The sequence below is a fragment of the Drosophila sulfurigaster genome, chromosome X (genome assembly GCF_023558435.1).
Source record: "Drosophila sulfurigaster albostrigata strain 15112-1811.04 chromosome X, ASM2355843v2, whole genome shotgun sequence".
Lineage (NCBI taxonomy): Eukaryota > Metazoa > Arthropoda > Insecta > Diptera > Drosophilidae > Drosophila > Drosophila sulfurigaster.
Window position 1 is genome coordinate 5130389 of NC_084885.1, and position 20199 is coordinate 5150587.

Here is a 20199-nt window from a genome sequence, read left to right on the forward strand (position 1 = left end):
CCTACTCTAAGAGACCTAAGCTCTCCACCTCCTCCTCCTCCTCCTCCTCCAGTTTTCAGTCTGGTTGAGCGCAGCTCGCATCAGTTTTTGGCATTGTGCTGACTTATTGGGCCGCAGCTTATTTATTTATTATTATTATGATTATTTCTTCGCTTTTTTTTCTGCTTTTCGGCTGAACACAATGCGATATATTCCAATGGCAGCCAGAAATTTCACTTTCGATCTGCGCGTCTGCGCGATCTTCAGTTACAATACAAAAATAAACAACAAAATACGATACAAATTTTTTGGTGTGTATAAATTTGTGGCACAATATTTATTTGTTGCCCGCCATCGATTTGTTATTGTGCTCCAACTAAAAAAATTCCCAAAATGACGATGATGATGATGATGATCAAGCCTCCACGCATATTCATTCTTCTGGCACAGGTGAAGGGAGGACTACAAAAGGGGCATCAAGAATTGTTGCGATGTTGAAATGGTAACAAAAAGGCGGCCAACAGACAATTCAGATTGAGGCATTTGTCTAGAAAATGTCAACTTCAACTTCAATTTCGATTCGAATGCGATTCGAAAGCGAGACAGACAGAGACGAAGCTATGACTATTATTATTATATTTTATGCATAATTTGTGTGACAAATGCAAAGACTGAACGAAAAAAGAGTGAGAAATGCAGTGGAGCATTGATAATTATGTTAATTGCCTGGCCGAATTGTTGAATACATACTATTATGAAAAGGGCAGCGACTCAACACGACTCAACTCGACTCGAGGTGTGGATTGGACAAATGTGCAGCAATAAATAAATTGTCGCATTGCTTTTCACACACACCGAAATAAAAAGAAGAAAAACAGTATCTATGTTATTTTGAAACTGAAACGGGTGCCGAATGATGAAAGTCTATTCTACTCAAAAAAAAAGTGACAAATATTGTTTAGTTTGCGTTTTGTGTGTACTCACAACAGAAACAACAAGAGTAACTAACTAACTTTCATTCTTGGTATCTCTTTCTTTTTCTCTCTCTCTCTCTCTCTCTGATAAGATACCTTTTTGTAACGTTGCCTCAACACTTGCTGCTTGTTGTCATTTGTTGTTGGCTTTTTGGGTTGCCACAGCGCTCTGATTATATGGTAGATACTGTTTCATTTGCTGTCAGCAACAACAAGAACAACAAAATAACAACAACAGACATCTCAACCTCACAAGTGACACAACGAGCAAACACCGAAGCGTTAATACCTTGCAGCAGCAAAGAAAACTTTGAGAATATTTCTGAGTATTTATTGGAATGCCTAAATTTGTATTTAATATTTATAATTAATTTAAATTGTAGCTAACCGTTATAAATAAATAATATTTAATTTTTTAGAATATTAGTCTTTACTAACAAAAAAATAATTGACCTATTATAAACTATAACTTTTTAATGTCTTACAGCTCCAACAATTATTATTATATTTTTGTGAAATGCATTAAATAACAATTTTATTATTATTATTTCTTTAATACATAATAAATACCGAAGAAATCTAACAATATATACATACATGTTTGTCACTACTGAATATATTAATCGTTTTAATTTCTTTTTTCCAATAATCTTTATTAATTTCTACACTACATAAGAGGAACAAATATTCAAACAGTTTGTTGTTTACATTTTGTATTTAAAAATATTGAAATTATCCACTTTTGCCCGAATATTTCTTATTATTTTTATTGGTTAGTCTTTTTTACACTTAAAATGCTTCAACTTTTGTGTTATTTATTTTCCAAAATGTATTTAAAGCCCACAAGAATATCAAGCAATTTAAGTAGAAGCGTAAATTTTGTCATTATAAAAGCAACTGAATATTTCCAGATATTTAGCAGCATTTAGCTTAGGATTAAATATGTAAATATGTGCACATAACATGAAAATTCTTTTTTATTCTGAACTATCAGTCGCTAATATTAAAGGCGATAGATTATAGTAAAATGAAGGAATTTACTACATTTCCTCTGAAATTAATAAAATACAACAAAGACAAAGCAGATATTTCAGACTGTTTTCCAGCGCCTACCAGAATCGTGATACCCTCGAGCATAGAAGACAGAACTGAATGTGATGTCGATTATGGTTACACGATAGTTGGCATGGGTGCTCTGCAATTATGACGATCCGTTAGCTTTTGGATGTCAGTTCGCTACTCAGCGCATTGGGGCAATTTGTACGCCCAGGAAGGGGTCTCAGAAAGCTTGCAATGTTCTCGCAGCAGCCGCCCCCAAAGTGTTTTCACATCAACAGAGACAGAAAACAGAAAACACAAAACAACAACAACGAAAATAAGATGAAGAAAACTACAGTCGAGTGTGCTCGACTTTGAGATACCTGCTGTTGAATAATCGCCAAATAATTCGGTATTATTCTTAAAACCTACCAAATGAATACTGAAAAAACCACAGGCTATAATTGGTATATTGATATATATATAATACACCAAAGTCTATATTTTTATATTGATATAACTGCCAAAATATACCAATGGCTATATTTTTTGTTTATTGATATGATAACGTCATTTTTTTATCTAAATGATACCGTAAATACCGTAAACTACTAAAACAAAATATACCAAGTCTATGGCATATTGATACGAGTATAACCTAAAAAATATACCGAAAGCTACATTTGATATATTGATATGACTTCTATAGTATATCAAGGGCTATATTTGGTATATTGATATAACTTCTAAAATATACCAAAGACTATATTTGGTATATTGATATACCTTCTAAAATACACAAACGGCTATATTTCGTTTATAGTAATATCAACAATTATTATCTAAACTAATATATCGTAGAATACCAAAAACAATATTTGGTATATTGATATACCTTATAAGATATACCAACGGCTATATTTGGTTTATTGGTATAATAATATAAACATTTTTTATCTAAACTAATATACCAACAAGAAAATACCAAATGCTATATTTGGTATATTTATATAACTTCTACAATTTGTATCTCGGTCGGATCCTTTTTCCTGTTATATGAACTGCAGACCCAAAGCAAGCCCTTCTACCCTATGAAAAGCGGGTATAGAAACTGCTTTGGGAAAAGCGCTGAAATATATTTTAGACGAGCAAAAGTCTATATGAAGTTGTATCAAATAACATGCACTTGGGGGCACTTTGCTTTGGCTAAATTAAATGTGCGCTTGATACGGCGGAGATTTATTTTAATCATTGTCGTCGACATTGTGGAGCAAAAAGTGAAAATGCGAGCGAGCAGGCGAGCGAGTAAGCTGTTTGAAAATGCGTTGGGTGGCGTTGGCGATGGCGATGGCGATGGAAGTGCAAATTATGAAATTAGTATTATGTGAAATGGAGTTAAAAGTGTGATTAACTCGACGCGTATGTAAAGCTGCGAGCCAAAAGAGACAAAAACAAAGACATCGTCGACAGTGGCAGCAAAGACAAAAGCATTCAAGCATTAGACATAAAGCATACGGCATAATAAGCTCACAACAATAACAACAACAACAACAAACGGCAAACCGCAAACGCCAAAGACAATGAAAGTCAAGTATTGTGTGTGCGTGTGTGTGTGTGTGTGTGTGTGTGTGGCAATTAATACCATTTCAGTTAGTTTCGCAGGCGACGCAGTCAACTCTTTTCCAAGTGAGCAAACTTCAGTCAACTTCATCTTGAGCCCTGCAACAACATTGTTGCTGTTGTTGTTGCTGTTGGTGGCTGCTGCTGTTTGGCTTATTAGCGATGGCACTTAGAATTGGTTTTGTCAGGGAGAGAAAGCCACGCAATGTAATGTGTGTAATGTTTGGCCAAAAAACCGCAAGCGCAACGTACCAAGCGAGCTGCATGCTAGTTCAAGTTCGTTGCCTAAGTCTTTTGTTCTGCATGCGGTAAAACGCGCAAAATAAAACCACATTCAACAAACAATAACAAGACAAGACAAGCGACTAACAACTGGCAACTGGCAACTGTAACTGACAACATGAACGCGTTGAATGTGTGAAATTATTGCCAAGAATTTGCAGCAAACACTGAATTCAATTTACGATTTTCGTTTTCAGTTTGTAATTGCTGCTGTTGACTTGCCCGATATATATCTACGATATATATATGTATATATATATATATGCTGCACTGAGCCCAATATAAGTTATAATAAAAAGAAAATGCACAATTAATAGACCATGAACACGACGCTAGCTAGACGCTCTCACAATTTTCGAGCTTAATTTATTATCATAATACATATTAATGTCAGATCCACAGAGATCTGGGCTAATCACTTAATCATTTGCCAGGCTAAATTGAATCATTTGGGGACAATTAAACTTAGTATAGAATTATTTTTAGCACTCACCACTTGAACAATAACTATTTATGCTGTGATTAACTAAACTTTTCGACGTTTAATTTGAGCTGCGTCAAATGTTTGCGAATAATAAATTAATTACTGCCTTTAATGGTCGTTGCCTTGTCGTCGTTTTTCGTTTTTTCGTATTTCTTTAATATTTTTTATTTTTTTTTTTTTGGTTGCTCAACAACTATTTTGAGTGAGCGCACACACAAAAAACAAAACACAACAATTTTTACAGATTTTTCGCAAAATATTCGAAAGATGAAAAATGATGTTGCAGCATCAGAGAAATAAAGAAAAAAAAACAAAAATCCAATAAAATGGTAAACACGCACAGACACGGTTTTGGGTTCAAGGATTCGTTCGGTTGTCGGTTGTTGGTTGTGGATAAACGGCGTTAACTTGTTAACGCGCACAACATGCAAATGTGTAAAATGCGCGCGCTTGTAATGAAGTTGAAGATGGATTTTAGAGATTGAAGATTAAAGTTTGGGCGATAGCACGAGGCGGACGAGTAGCGACGATAACGCGAAGCCGGTGAACGGTTGGCGATCCGTCAAACACGTTTCCCAGTTACAACTTCCCAACGGAATGATTTGGCCAAATCTGCAGCAGCAGCTCTGAAGCTGCCACCGACATCGGCGACAAGCGCAGCTTAAACAGAGAGAGAGAGAGAAATTGTCAGCTGGAGAGAAAGAGCTTAAAGCCGGCTTTGCATGGTTGAGGTGCAACCAAAAGATTGAGAGAGAGTCTTTCACTCTCTTTCTTTCTCCAGCTCTGCTGTGTATGAAAGTCGAGAGACGAGCGACGAGCGACGAAGTTGAAGTCGAAGTCTGCTCACGACTCGCACCCCATTACAATTTAGATCGATGCTAGATCTGTCTGCTACTGTTTGCATTTCGGTTTCATTAGTCTCGGCACTTGTTCCATTAGAGAGATATGATTGTGATATTTGCCTGGCTGATAAGAAACACAGTTTTAATTTAGTTGATCTGCTTTCGGCAACTTTCTGCTCATATATCAATGCATTTACTCGTCGCAATTTACAATCATTAGCCAAACTTTAATGGTGACAAACTCTTAGCTAATTTGTGCAGTATTACAAATTGCACTTATTTCCATTTGCACACCATAAGTCTTTTGCTAACGGATTGTCTGCGTATAAGCTTAGCAATTCACCCCATTGATTTGTAGTTTTTTCATTCAGTAAACTTATTTTATTTATGTATTTTATGTTTGTCAACTATTTTTCATCATTTTTATTGGCATAACAGATTGCCTTTATGTATAGCATTTCTTCTCAATTTATTTATACACAAAAATATAATATTTAGAATGAAAAGTCGATTCTCAAGAATCAAGATTTTTATACTAAATTTGTCTTTTAAGAATAAAAACATCTTATTTAAAGATTAATATCTTGATTCAATATTGAAAGAATATTGCAAATCTTAATTGAAGAGCTTTTCGATTCTAAAGTATTTTGTTCATGATTCTTCCCTTCCTTAATCTTTGGTGTTGTTGCTGTTAGATCAGTAAGTAAAGATTCCGTAAATCAATTTACCGTGTGTTGTCGCTGTGTCTTGGATTTAAACTCCAGTCGGTCTCGATCTTTATTTAAGATTTAGCTTCTTGGTTTAACTTTGAATTTGGAAATTTTTCATCCTTTGACACACAAGATTATAATCTAGAATTTTTAAGAATGGGGAACGTAGAGTTTTTGTGGCATTTTGATCTTGAATCAAGAATTAACCATCTGCTTCAATTTTTACATCATATGTATTATCATGATTCAATATTTTATTCTTGATTTTAGCATGTTTTTTCTTTCTGAGTAGATTTATAAAAATAAAGAAAAGATTTATTAAGTAAACTTATTTTCTTCATTTATATATATTTATTTAATTTTTAATATATTTATTTTGTCACTTATTTAATTCTTCATTATTTATTATATCATTTTTTATTATGTATATACTTTTAACAAATTTGTAGTTTGCTATTAAGAAAAAACCTATTTTTAGGTTTCTTTGCAGCTTGTATTATTGATTAATTAATAAATCAGCTAATTGGTTTATGGTTAGCTTATTAAGCAATCTGTTAAGTTTGGCTTAAAAGTGAGATCATAATTTATTTTGAATTTAGGCAAAATGTTCTTCATATCTATTTTATATAGTAAAATATAAATTACAGCTTGAAGGCCTTAGTCGTCTTAGTTCATCTTATTCCAATAGGGTATTGTATTCGTTATTTGGATAAAATAATAATTTAATGGTAATAAATTATCCATAATAATTACTTGTATAATCTCATTCACTATGTTTAAAATATTTGCATTGAATTCGTTTACCATTTAAGAAAATAAAGAGTCATCTATACTCAAAACTGGAAACAACAAACCTAACATAGCTTTAGGGCAGCATTTAGTTTATTACTTTCGAATTGCACATTCTTTGTTTGCCCAGTTGTTGAAGGAGTGGCAGCTTGGCCGTTGCACCTGGCACCTGGCTGTGCTTGAAGCACATCTCAGACTAGGGATATGCTTAGCAACCTTCGCTGCATTCGCTCTTGATGTGATGATGGTGTTACAAATTTAAGCACTTCGTTGCGTAAGTTTTAATTGCATAAACCAGGCGCAGACTGTTTGCTGCCATTGCGATGAGTTCACTTTCAAAATAAATAAAAAAAAAAGTGAGTAAAAAGTAGGTCTAGCTGATAGGGCTTGGCTACAAGATACCCAAGTTTTTGGGCCTACAAAACTTGCACATTTGGTGAGTGTGAAAGGCAGCTTCACACATAGCAATCCTTAGTACGATTTGTTATGAAAAAAACGGGGTATAACTATAAAAAAAACAAAAAATATGGGCAGCTCAGCTGTTTGTCGACGGCCCACACGACGTATGCGCAATGTGCGCGAAGCCGGAACTTTGCGCTCGCTGACGACAGCAGCGTTGAACTGGACGCAATGCGTCCACACGTTGTCGCTTTTAAACAAAGAGCTAAGCGTGCCGCAGGCAAATTGCCACGTATAATTGCTTGCAATTAATTTATTAATTTGATTTCGCATTTTAATTAAAGGCAACGCAAAAGGCACTCGGAAATACCTGTCCGATTGGCTGCCTGTCTGTCTGACTGCTTGAGCTTGATCATCTGCTTTAGTCGTGGCGTGCGCACAGAATCTAATGAAGCGTTAAGCAACGAAACAATAACAAAATAAATGTTAATGTTTTTCGTGTTTTTCATTTATTAATTTTTTAGTTTAAAGTTATTAAATTATTTTGTTTTTGGTTTTTGGTTTTGGATTTTAGGTTTTTTTGTGTTTTTTGGTTTTGCTTCGCTTCTTCACTTTGAGAGTCAACAGATCATTAGCGAAAAGTGGCTGAAATTCTTCAGCTATAAATTGTGCTGCGTGGCAGACCAGAAGCATCACAAGCAATTGGAGCTGCGCCCCGATAGCAACCAAAACAAAACAAAACACAACCAACTCAAAACTTCAATCAAGAACTTTACATCAACATGAAGGTAATTTAGGGATTAAAGAGTTTGCAAGCCACGAATTTAATCCTTTCATCCTTCTTCCGCAGGTCTTTGTCTGTCTGCTCGCTACCTTGGCCATGGCTAGTGCTGGCCAACGCGGTGGTGCTGGCGGTGGCGGCTACCTGCCTGGCGGTAGCTTCGGCGGTGGCTTCGGCGGTGGCTCTCGCATTGGCGCTGGCCTCGTCTCGCATGTCTCTCAGGCCCATGGCAACACCAAGGTCCACATTGGAGGCGGCGGTGGCGGTTCTGGCAGCTATGGCGGCGGTGCTGGTGCCTATGGCGGTGGCGGTGCTGGAGGAGCTGGTGGCTGGCAGGGAGGTGCTGGCGGTGGACGCGGTGCTGGCGGCTGGCAAGGCGCAGGAGCTGGAGGTGCTGGCGGCTATGGCGGCGGCGGTGCTGGTGGCTGGCAAGGAGCTGGCGCTGGCGGTTCTGGCAGCTATGGCGGAGGTGCTGGTGCCTATGGCGGTGGCGGTGCTGGTGGCTGGCAAGGCGGTGCTGGTGCTGGACGCAGTGCTGGTGGCTGGCAGGGAGCTGGAGCTGGTGCTGGCGCTAATGCCTGGGGTCCACCGGCCCAGTTCGATTACACTGTGAACCATGGTGGTGCCGGTGCTGGTGGCTCTCGTGGTGGTGCTGGCTGGTGGAACGATTAAGTGTAGCATACTTTGTATGCAAACAGCGAAAATGTAAAATGAGCTTGATAACCGAATAAATGATTTGAATCCAAGCGGCAAATGTCTTTTAGCTTTTTTAGCGTTGCCAGATTTGTTTAAAATCGTTGATTAGTGCTTTCAACTAAAGCTTTGCTTAAGCTTTGGCTACTTCCACGGCAGATGGCGCTTATGAGCAGGCTTAAAGTTGAGTGTATTGATTGCACTGTAGAGGGAGCCACACTATTGAGATAAATAAATTAAATTATATTTTAATTAAAATTAAATTCATTAAATCAACAACTTAACATAAACTTTAAGTGGGCATTAAGTTCGAGTTTGTTTGTCTAAGTATTTCATTACAAATTGCAGCAATCAAGAAACTACAGCAGTGTTCTTTAAAATAGTGGTGCAACAGACGTTAAACTTTATAACGGATTTTATGTTTATCTTCCTTAATGACTTAACTTAAGTATGCATATTTCAAATTTGTATTTTTTTTGTATTAAATTGTATTATTGTTTTGCTTTATAAAAAAAAACTATTCATTTGATAACTTAGATCTAGAGACATTCGTCGCTTAAAAATAATAGCTACCACCACGGTTGCTATTCCAAAAAAAATTTGTGTTCCAAAATTTGGAAAAAATGTACCAATTTTAGCAAAAACAAACATTTTTCACGAAAGATTTTTTTGTATTTCACAAAAATGTACCACACGAAAGATGTTTTGTATTTCACAAATTGTGATTCACAATAAATAACTGTTTATGTAGTGGGCCTTACATTGGCGCATACATATTTTCTCAATTATCCTGTCAATTGGCATCGCAAATCGACTGTATGCGATATTTTCCAGTGTTAGTCGTAGTTCAATTTCTAACTGATACAAAATTTGTGTATGGTAGAACTGAGCTATTTGTTAAAATAATATATGTGAACATAAAATTTTATGAAAAATGTAAATACTAAAACAGACATATTAAAAATGTACCAAAATGTAAAAAAGTGAGCCAATGTACCAACGCATAAAAAATGTACCAGTTTTGGTACTAAAAGTGACCGCTATGTCCGCTATGTCGTAATATTAATTGCCAGTTAAAATGGAAAATTTGAATTTGATATTTTTGCAAGACAGACAAGCGGACATGGCGGACATGGCGGACATAGCGGACATGACGGACATAGCGGACATGGCGGACATAGCGGACATAGCGGACATAGCGCTATGTCCGCTATGTCCGCTTGTCTGTCTTGAACTTGTCCGCTTGTCTGTCTGAACTGTTAAAGTAATATGTGTGAACAATTTAAATACTAGAACAGGCATAGTAAAAATGTACCAAAACGTAAAAGAGTGCTCCGATGTACCAACGCATAAAATGTACATAGAATCGAATACACTGTCGATCTGCGATGTTCGTCTTGCTTTCGATGTTCGAAATTCGAAATCCACTGAATGCTCCACGGTTGAAGTCGCCACTTAATGTGAGCACTAGAGCACGCCACAACATGTAGATGGCGCTGTAGTAGTTTAACCGGCAAGTTCGTTGCCTCAGTCTTTTGATTCGATAGCTCGTTGCGTAACACAACTGTGGTGATGTGAACTAGTGAGGGCGCTGAAGTTTTGCTCGAACTGTAGATGGCGCTTTTATGATTAAGCTGTCAAGCTTGTTGCCTCAGTTATTCGTTTCAATAATAAGTTGTTAATTAGTTAAAGTCGTTGTTAGTTAAAACACTTGCTGTGAAGTCTAGAGGGCGCCAAGAAGTTACTCGTACTATAGATGGCGCTTTAGTTATTTAACCGGCAAGTTCGTTGCCTAAGTCTTAAGTAAAACCTGTTCGGCTGGGCATCTCTCGCGATGTTTGCGCCGCATTCAGCTGCGAGTTCATGGTCAGGGTCAATGTCAGCGTTCAGTGCTCGATGCTTGGTGCTTGGTGCGTGGTGTTGGGGCTATCAGTTACAGGCGAAAGTTGAACTGCAGCACGACAGCTGTCAGCTCAGTGTCATAATTGGTATGAGTACAAAAGGATAAGACAGGTTATGAGCAGGAATTGCGAATGAAGCCAAAACTAAGCGATAAATGCGAAACAACAATAAAGCAATCAATGGGCTTTGCTTTTCTTTGTTTGTTTTGCCAGTTTTGTTGATTTATTGAACGCCAATCCACGTGTGTGCGAAGACTTTGTTGTTATTGTTGTTGTTGTTGTTGTTGTTGCTATCTTTGCATTCAACGTTCGATAGTCAAAGTCGCTTCCGGCGCGGCGCGACGCTTTGCTTTTGTTTGATTTGCTTTTGTATTTGTTGTCTTTATTTTGCGTTTGAGTTTTGTTGTCTCCGTCGTCTCTGTTGTCTTTGTGTTTTGTTTGTTGCCTTTGCCTTTGCCGTGTGCTTTTCGTCGGCGTCGATTTCGGCGTCGTCGTGTCTCGCTTGAGATGGCCCCGACAGAACCTTGGCAAGGCTATGACTACTACACTACACTATAGAAATACTCGTCTTTATGTGTTTTGCATATTGTGCATAAACCAAATAAAATTACATAAACGAATCACCAAAATGTGGTTGTGATTTTTTCTTCTTCTTCGTTTTTTTCTTCTTCTTGTCTTCTTCTCTCTGTTGATTTTCAATTGTATTGCTTATGTATGTTTAAAATTTGTTCAACTGGTTTTGACATCTTAAGCTAAATATTTGCCGTATTCCTATAGCATGTTTAACGCTAAGTCAAAGCAAACTCTCGGCCTGATTTGGCATTGAGTGAAGACCAATTATTTCGCCATACATCAAATATCACAATATTGTGACTTGACTTGAGCTAAATCTGTAGATCAAATCACAGCAAATTATCTGAATTGGAATAAGTATTTGAGAAAAAAGAGTTAATATATTATTGAATTTATTTGAAATACTATTCGTTTTATTATTTTTACGCATACAACATTTTCATTTATTACAACTATCATAGCACTTGAAACATTAATTTACAATAATAATTGATTTCATTTATTAATTCTGCCAATGAAAATGCGAAAATCTAAATAACGATTAATTGAAAAATTAATATTCAATGGGCTCGGCATCCATTTGCTGTGATATAATTGCACTTAGCACATGGAATAGTTGATGCCAGAAGCTGCTTCTCAATTGAATCCTGATTCTGGTGAATTAATCTGTAATTAACAAGATAGTTTTATGGTGCACGGTGCAGCGGCGGCAACCTTAATTCAATTGCCATTTCAATTTATATGTTTTGAATTCCCATGAATTCAACTTTAATCTAACTACTTATGGATATAATACAAATCTACATCGATGATGCTACCAACTACTACGTACATATGTATGTATGTAAGTATGTTTTGTTATTTATGTGGACTTTTAATTGCTATGGAAAGTCAGCAAACGGCAGCAGTTTATGCAAATCAGAGATTGTTTTATACTAACTATGTTTGTACACACCGGCGAGTATTCATACGAGTACTCGCACTCATACTCGCATTCGTATTCGTATTCGTATTCGTATTCGTGGTTGGACAATGCATGCTTGTAAGAACGAATGTGAGCACAATTTTTAATTTATGCCACACGGCTGCATTAAGTATTATTATTACTGCGCTGCCCGGCTATACAAATTGTTTATGAGTGTCATCAATTCTGCAACCCTATAATGATAATGATCACAACATGCTGCGAGGGTGGCTTCGACTGCTCTGTGTAAAATTAAAAATCTTTTTTTTTATTCTCCTAAATGAATTTCATCGCCTTTAGAGTAATCACCTCCCGATAAAACTTATGACTTATGCCGACGTTTTCAAAAATCCTCGAAACTTGCTAAATCGTCCCATTCCAGTATAGCCATTAGCGCCTTCTTCGATTCAGGTTGTATCTTCTCAATCGACTCGAAACGCAATCCTTGGAAAAAAAAAAAGTCAAACGGAGCCAAATTAGAAGAAGTTTGCGTCAACTTTTTAGCGAAGAACGAGTCCAGAAATTGAGCGTTTCCAGCACCAAATGAGATATAACTTTCCGTTGGCCCAAATATGGCCTTTGAAAATGGTTTCCACAGATCCATTTGAAAATCCGATCATATCCGTGAAGTGTCTAACACTCAATCGACGATTTCTGTGCACCAAATACTTCACTTTATTGACTCCCGACTCTCTTTGAAGTCTTTGTACCCCTTATAAACATTTTTTTGCGGAATCGTAGAATTACCAAAGACCTTCCGAAACATCCTCAAAGTTATAGCAGCCGAAATTTCATTCCGCAAACAAAATTGGATGGCACTTTTTAAAAATCGAATAATGCACTCTTGGTAAACACAAGCCTAAATATATTACTGATAATGACATTGACATGAAATTTCACCCAGATGTAATAAATAGTCCGGCCAACTCAAGAAAAAAAGAACTAGCCCGAAATGAACTTGAGTCCTCACGTTTTGCTCACAATAATACTTCCCATTCTTATTTCTATTATTACAAATTCATAGTAAAATATTATTATATTAAGTATACGTATTGTGTATACGCAAGAATGTGCTCTGCAATCTCAATCAACAAATACTTAAAAGAATTTCACTTCAAATTAAATAAGTATATTTTCATTCAAAAGTCTTAAGCAGTTTGCTGCTTGACCCATTAAACTGCCCTCGGAAATGAGACGCTATTTGGATGTGTGAAGATGCGAGTACCGAAATAAAATGCAAGCTAGCATTCACCTCTTTGTATTTAGTCGTTACTTGGGCAAGTTGGGTAATTTGTTTTGCGTTACCTCACAATTAAATATTATAATTTCAAATGGAAGCCTTCAAATTGAAGGCAATGCGATGGGAAACAGATTTTATTCGAGACGAGACGAGACGAGTATGCGGCGCCTGTAATGAACGTTATTCTATTGTAACAAAACGTGTTACGACCTGTGAGCCTCAGCCTCAAATTGTACAACTACAGCATTTTGTTTTCTATCGCGCATCTAATGAACGTGTTTCGCCTGCTGTTCGTGGCGCGTGAGGCCCCAAAAACAGAAACAGGTTAAGAATAGATCGAAATAAAGAGACCAAGATCTCCACATTATACTATATCCTAAATAAGATCGTAAAGATAAGAAATTTTTTCGAAAAATGCGCAGCATTTTCCAAGCATCTTCAATGAATTTCTCGGTTATATAAAGTATCTAAAGTATAGTCAGTATGTCATGTTATAAGCATAGCTGGCAAAATTTTGAATTAAAATATTCATTTATGCAGATGCCAAGCGAAACAAAAAAAAAAAACAAAAATAGTCTTGACCAAAAAATGTGATTATCAAAGCGAGTTTCATAAGCAAATGCAGATACTTAGAATCATTCTATAAATAATTGAACAAGTTCAACATTGTTGAATTTTCGGTGACCTTATAAGCAAACAAACACAAGCATAAGAACAATGCAACCCTTAATTGACGAATCTCAACATCCAGTTGAGATTTCCTCTATAGATAGATAGTCAATCAATAAATTTGGCCGGCACTCCACTAATATACATATGCATAACATTATAAGATAACAAAGTGTAGACCAAGTGACTGATTGTTGCTCGAAAATAATATAAATCTTGCGTTGTTTTAGATACCCTGTGAAACAGTATAGAAAAGATTTGATTTAGAAATGATATGGCTTATTTTTTATTATATATGAAGATATTAAAAGTTTGTGCCTCCTGGAAATGTATGTCACAGGCAAAAGGAGGCAACTAGCCATGTTCAGCTGTCCGTCTTTCTGTCTGTCCGTCCGTATGAAGACCTAACTCTCATAGACTATAAAAGATAGATATATAATCCCCGAAAATCAAAGCGTGTCGCGAATTTAGGAATCAACGGTATTTACTATATATATTTATGATTCCTGAGAATAAAAATTGTAGATGGTATTTAAGAAATACATCTGTACGCCTACTGCAATCGGGTCTTGCTTGCATTGGCTGGCAATCTAGTATATTTTGCATCCTGTGGTATATTTTAAATGCAGTACTATATCAATATACCAAACCTAACTTTTGGCATACAATTTAGTACTTCATTAATATACTATTCGACATATTATTTACTATCATTATATTTTAATAGTAATACTGCATTGCTTTGCTTTTATTGAAAATATTTAACAGCTATCTCTTAGTTGAGCACACACTGAATCGTTGCTTTCTTACTTTTCCGAAACTGATTCTATAATATCTTTATTTCATCAATGATAGACTGATGTACTCTCTCTCTCAGTTCCAAAACCCAACTGCAATTAATTCTTGCTTCTCCATTAGTCTGTTATACCTTTTATCAATATCTATATAAAGTGTACAACGGAGATTAGCATAAACCTGATGTAGGCCTTAAGGTGCATTGAACTTGAACGCGCAAGCCAAAAAGCTATCGAATTCTGTTTGTATTCTCTTAGTACCAATATAACTACGAGAGCAGACCGAACGTTCTTCTACAAATATCCATCTGCTATATGCATATGTGACTGATAAATGTAGCCATGCTTAAGCGTAGCCAATTGGCTATGCAAATGTGTGCCAAAACATAGACATAGTCTTAGAACTGAGCCGAGTGCGAACCGGTTTCTCGATTGCGCCTATTTATAAGCGATGATGTTGATGGAAGATGGGAACCGCTTCAGATACAGATACAGATACAGAAACTAAGATACTGAGATACTGAAAAACTCGATGATGCTAGACAACTGAAGCATGTTGACTTTAGGCATTACTTTGTGGAGGCTTCCTGATCGTCTGATTTAAAGCTACAGTTCGTCTCTAACTCTTCTCAGATTTGTCAGTGGGGGACACTTAACACACGCTTATCGCATTGGGGCCTTGGTCTGCAAAGCTGAGCAGAACACCTGAGCAGCTACTTGGTCATTAATCAGTTGATCATCACACACAATATTGCAGACAACTCGCCACTCGGCAACTTCACAGCAGTCAATGTTCGACTTGATCCATTGCTAATTTTCCTATTGTCTTATACTCTAACCAAGCGTATTAGTATTCGCTGAATGGAAATCATTTTCGAGTTTATCAAATTAGTGACTTTTAATGGGGTAAGAAGAGAAACAGAATATGTTGAACTGCCTGCAAGGTTTATTGATAAGTTGTGGCATTTCATTCTGTTAGAAATGGGTGAAAATATAAATTTTTTATAATTTTGATTTATTTAAAGTTGGCTTGGAAAAAATACTTTGTGAATTGGATAATAATAAATTGTATTATAGTTAAGAATATCTAAGACTGAAAGTCTTGAAATTGTATATTACTTATTAAGATCGAAATTTTTGAATTTATGAACTTAAGCATTTATAAAACATAGTTCATTAAATAAAATACTCAAAATATTAAAGTTGTTTCAATTCAAATTATATAGAATACCTTACGTATTTAAGTTTTATTTTAATTTAAGTTTAGATTTAGATACAACAAATAAAATCAAAAATCAACCTATCGCATTTATTTGTGTTACACAACAAATTTACATAGAAATTTATAATTACAGTTTATTTTTGATGATATCACAAACAATATCAAAAGGTAACTCTTTGCTTTTTTTATTGTATATACAATTTATTTATGGATTTTATTTAAATAAAATATTTATAATGAACATTAAAACAAATATTCTAAATTTTAACTTATTTAAACGTCTTAACTATACAAGAAATGTAAAAATGTTTACTAAACTAAATCAGTTAAAAGCAAAGCATATTTGCAGCTGTAGAAGTTCATGCAATAAAATAAATGAATTTATTGAATAACTTAGGCAACGAAGGGAAAAGTAAACAACTAATTACTTATTTAATTTAATGCTTTAACTAGAAAGAGCAGTTAAGCTTCGGTCATACACAAATTTAGCTTTCAACATGTCGTGTTTTGTTTTTTTGTTTCTCCTTTTTTGGTGTGTGATTACTTAAACGCAGTTAATTTGTTTGACTTGTGGCTGATGGCAGATGGCAGCTGGCAGATCTCGACGATCTCAACGATCTCGTCGATCGTGGATCATTCGAGCCGCGTTGCCAACCAAATTGTGTTTGACACTAAACAATGCTCAAGACAAAGTCGCGCATGCGTAAAGATTTGCATAGTTATCAGAGGTGATCGGCAAACAAAAAACACACCAAAGATGTTCACACACACATAAGGAAAGAGAGAGAGAGAGAGAGAGAGAGGGGAGATCAACCACTTACTTATTCGCATAAAAATGTGGGTTATTAATTCTTTTAATTGGTCAAATGATCAATAGATACAAGCCGTAGTAGTAGCACTCACTCACTCCCTCCCTCCCTCTCCGTCTCTGTTTGCCCCTCTCTGTTTCTGTCGCTCTCTAACTCTGCATCGATTGTCGTAGTATTCGATTGATATTTGTTTTTTTGGAAGGGGGCTTAACTCGAGTTTGGTTTGCTATAAATGAGCGTTGCCATCAATGGTGTAGAATTAGTTAACGCTTCCGTTTGTCTTGAGCACCACACGCATCTCTCGCAGTCCGCAACTCGCATCTCGCAACTCGTGTCTTCAACTATGAAACCGTTCACCTGCATCTTTGTTATCCTTGCTGCCCTGCTGGCCGTCAGCCAGGCTTCGCTTCAGGGTCTGCTCGGTGGTGGCGGCGGCGGCGGTGGCGGTGGAGCCGGCGGCATTGGCCAGCTGCTCCAGAGCAAATTGGGTGGACTCGGCGGAGGACTCGGCGGTGGTCTGGGTGGCGGCAATGGCGGTGGCTTCGGCGGTGTGCTCTCTGGCAAGCTCGGAGGCGGCGGCGGTGGCGGTGGATACTCTGGCGCTCAGTCCGGTGGCTACTCCGGCGGTTACTCTGGCGGTAACTCCGGTGGTTACTCCAACGGCGGTGGCTACTCTGGCGGCTACTCTGGCGCCCAGTCCGGTGGCTACTCCAACGGCGGTGGCTACTCCAACGGCCCCGCTGAGAAGGTCATCATCGTGAAGGTGATCAACCAGGGCGGCGCCTCCGCTGGCGGCAACGGTGGTTACTACGGTGGCTCTCAGGGCGGTTCCTCCGCTGGTGGCTGGTCTGGCAACCAGGGTGGTTACTCCTCCGGCGGTGGCTGGTCTGGTGCCCAGAGCGGTGGCTCTGCCGGTGGCTGGAACAAGGGCTGGTAAATTGCCCATCCATTCAAGTTGAATCCTTCTCCAAGCTGGAGGATATCACAAATTCGCACAGGGAGCCAAAAAAAAGCCAACAAACTGCAATTTTGTACAAATTGTTTTTTTTTTCACATAATTTTTTTTTAGTTTTAAGCCGCAATAAATAAAGAGCGAAATTTCCATTTTTAATTGACGATTGATTCTTCTAAGACTCTAAACCGGTTTAGCAACGTGCTCAGAGCTTCCTGTTTTGACCCATTGGCCAACAACACAGCAAAAACGCCCAAGGCAGGCGGAGATTGGTTCCAGCTAATTGGCCGCATCGACAATTGGCTTTAATGCGACATTTATGGGCCAGAGTTGGCGTGAAGATCACCTGGCTGTGGTAAATTGGCCGACAAAGACAAATCAATTTGGCTTGGCTTACATTTTACCATCCGACATCGCGACTCGACAGTTAAACGCTTTGTTACCGAAAATTCCATTGACTGTTGGAGTGTTGTCGCGCTCAGACTTCACTTGATTGATCACCATTCATTCAGTTCGAACGAATCGATAGCCACAAAGCCAGCCAAAATTGATTTAGTGACGCCCATGAAAAGTGCAAGTCGTCGCAGCCAAAAAAGTCAAGAGGTTCAAAGGCCTCAAATACCCTGTAATCAACAAGAAGAAGTTGACCGCAGTCAACAGTGAGAAACTTCTATCAATATCAAAGTTAAATGTTATTCATTAAATGAATAAAGTATTTTTTAAAATGGTATCTTTGAGTCACCCTTTAACTATTGCCAGCTTTACTTTGAGCGCGGCTGCACGGTATTTGTTGCAAGATCAACTAACGATATTTGCTATCAAAAAAGTCAAGAGGTTGAAATGCCTTAAATACCCTGTAGTCAACAAGAAGAAGTTGACCACAGTCAACAGTGAGAAACTTATATCAATATTATAGTTAAATGTTATTCATTAAATGAATAAAGTATTTTTTAAAAGGGTATCTTTGAGTCACCCTTTAACTATTACCAGCTTCACTTTGTGCGCTGCACGGTATTTGTTGCAAGATCAACTAATGATCTTTGCCATTAAAAAAGACAAGAGGTTCAAACGCCTTAAATACCCTGTAATCAACAAGAAGAAGTTGACCACAATCGACAGTGAGAGACTACTTTAAAATGTATAATTAAATTAAACATATACGTTATTCTTTAAATAAATAAAGTATTTTTCTAAGGGGTATCTTTGAGTCGCCCTCTTCAGATTAACAAACTTCACTTTGTGCGCGGCTGCACGGTATTTGTTGCAAGATCAACTAATGATCTTTGCCATCTACTTCCACAACCAGTTATTAAATTCTAACTACAAATTAAGCGCACCCAAATACCCTATAAAAAAAAAACCAAAAACAACGAAAGTCAATCATTTCGGTAAGCTGATTAAGAGCATACTAAGTGGCGAATGAACTGAAAGAATACTATTTAGTTTCAAATGTAATATCAATCAATCAATTCAGTGCAAAGATTTATAGTCTCATGACAAATTTGTGACATTTCTTTTATATTCATTAAACTATTCTATTCAATATAAACTTATCTCTTATTACCAAACTCAGTCAAATATAAATTCAAAAGCATTAAAGTCATTGGAAGCAGCACTTGAGTGCACAAATATGATAATTATAAAGCTTCATAAATCATATTTCTGCTTGCGCTTCGACCAGTTTAATTCAAATTTAGCATTTAGTTTCGAGTACAGTGGAATAAATGCTTAATTTAACTGTAATTTTTATTATTTTTGAAAGCCTATTAATAAAATCTAACTTCAATTTAATATCATTGCAATAAGTTATATACATTTAATATTTATTATTATTTGTTGTAGTATCGTAAAAACGAATTCAAATTTCGAAAATGTCATTAAATATTGAAATTTTACAAATTGCATTTGACGTTTTTCTCATAGGTAAAATATCGTGCAGCATTTTGCAGTTTGCGATTTAAAATTAAATAAACTTTCGACAATGCTATTAATTTGATAATATTATATTTATTAAAAAGAACAAAATATAGGAGCCATAATATCATCATACCATCAAACTTTAATAAGCTTTCCGCAATGCTAATCATTTTGTAATCCTTATTTAAGATTACAGAATATAGCGAGCCATGAAAAAATGTTTATTTGTTTATATTTAAATTGTTTTATGTGCTTCCAAAACATTGCTAGATATAAGATTAAAGTATTTAAATTTGCAAAATGCACGTACTCGAAAAGTTTAAAAGGTTTTTTGAATCAAATATTGTACACATAAAATTTTTGAGCTTTAAAATTGTATTGCGAATTTCTAAACTTATTGCAGTATAGGATAAAAATATAGAAATTTTCCAATTACATTTAAGTTCAACGCTTTTTTATTAATTCAAATATATGCAAGATTTGAGCTAAAACTTTTAAATTCACTAAACTTCGACTATGACATTAATTTCTAATACTTATTAAATCCTAAAAAATATAAATTATTTT

At 36.4% G+C, this 20199-nt stretch overlaps 3 protein-coding genes across 4 annotated transcripts in view; 2 read left to right on the forward strand and 1 right to left on the reverse strand.

Moving 5' to 3' along the window:
* Positions 1-4514, reverse strand: part of LOC133847051 (myb-like protein AA) — a 68738-nt gene extending 64224 nt beyond the window's left edge. Inside the window, exon 1 of one of the 2 annotated variants that reach the window (XM_062281806.1) lies at positions 4387-4514. The gene's annotated coding sequence lies outside the window, so the exon portion shown is untranslated. The remainder of the gene's footprint in view (positions 1-4386) is intronic. The other variant, XM_062281805.1, reaches the window with a different exon arrangement.
* Positions 4515-7713: 3199 nt separating this feature from the next.
* LOC133848829 (uncharacterized) lies at positions 7714-8635 on the forward strand. The gene is made up of 2 exons (XM_062284523.1): positions 7714-7905; positions 7968-8635. Exons 1-2 carry the CDS (start codon positions 7900-7902, stop codon positions 8568-8570), a joined length of 609 nt encoding a protein of 202 aa, XP_062140507.1. The 5' UTR covers positions 7714-7899; the 3' UTR covers positions 8571-8635.
* An 8395-nt stretch (positions 8636-17030) lies between these two features.
* On the forward strand, positions 17031-17854 carry LOC133848210 (uncharacterized). The gene has a single exon (XM_062283692.1). It carries the CDS (start codon positions 17107-17109, stop codon positions 17698-17700), a length of 594 nt encoding a protein of 197 aa, XP_062139676.1. The 5' UTR covers positions 17031-17106; the 3' UTR covers positions 17701-17854.
* The last annotated feature ends 2345 nt before the right edge of the window (positions 17855-20199 follow it).